The following is a 525-nucleotide window of genomic DNA, read 5'->3' on the forward strand; positions in this document are numbered from 1 at the left end:
TGTGTGTGGACATGTCTGGGAGCAGCAGTGTGTGTGTAAGTGCATGTGGGTGTGTGTGTAGACATGTCTGGGAGAGCAGTGTGAGTCTGTCTGGCCCAGCGCCTAGTCCTGATAGCTACTGGGAGGAACACACTTGATCCTCCATCCTTCGTCCTCTCCCTTCCTCCAACTGAAAAAGAAGAAATTGCACCTTGTTATCTTTATTGCAAGGTTATTATGTCGTGGCTGTGGTTAAGAAGTCAGAAGCTGATGTCACCTGGAACTCCCTTCGAGGCAAGAGGTCCTGCCACACTGCAGTTGGCACTTCAGCAGGCTGGAACATCCCCATGGGTTTAATATACAATCAAACCGGCTCCTGTAAATTTGGTGAGTGCATTCCGGAAGGAGCTGTGACAGTCCCTTTCTTGTGTCTGTGCTTGGGTAGGAAAAAAGTTCAGTTCAATGAATGGCAAGAGATGCCATAAATGGACAGTGGAGTCAAGAGCTTGACAGAAGGCTCGGCACCTATAGCTCAACAGGCTAGGG

At 49.3% G+C, this 525-nt stretch overlaps 1 protein-coding gene and 1 long non-coding RNA gene across 2 annotated transcripts in view; one reads left to right on the forward strand and one right to left on the reverse strand.

Moving 5' to 3' along the window:
- LOC100967087 (inhibitor of carbonic anhydrase) overlaps positions 1 to 525 on the forward strand; it is a 35408-nt gene that overhangs the window by 31440 nt on the left and 3443 nt on the right. Inside the window, exon 12 of the mRNA XM_012804961.2 lies at positions 211 to 366. Within this exon, the coding sequence (XP_012660415.1) occupies positions 211 to 366 (156 nt within the window). The remainder of the gene's footprint in view (positions 1 to 210; positions 367 to 525) is intronic.
- The window catches only part of LOC105886956, a 25092-nt gene that overhangs the window by 14261 nt on the left and 10306 nt on the right, over positions 1 to 525 (reverse strand). The gene's annotated exons all lie outside the window — the stretch shown is intronic.

This window comes from Otolemur garnettii, unplaced genomic scaffold (genome assembly GCF_000181295.1).
Source record: "Otolemur garnettii isolate 467f Iridium unplaced genomic scaffold, OtoGar3 scaffold00032, whole genome shotgun sequence".
NCBI classification, from domain to species: domain Eukaryota; kingdom Metazoa; phylum Chordata; class Mammalia; order Primates; family Galagidae; genus Otolemur; species Otolemur garnettii.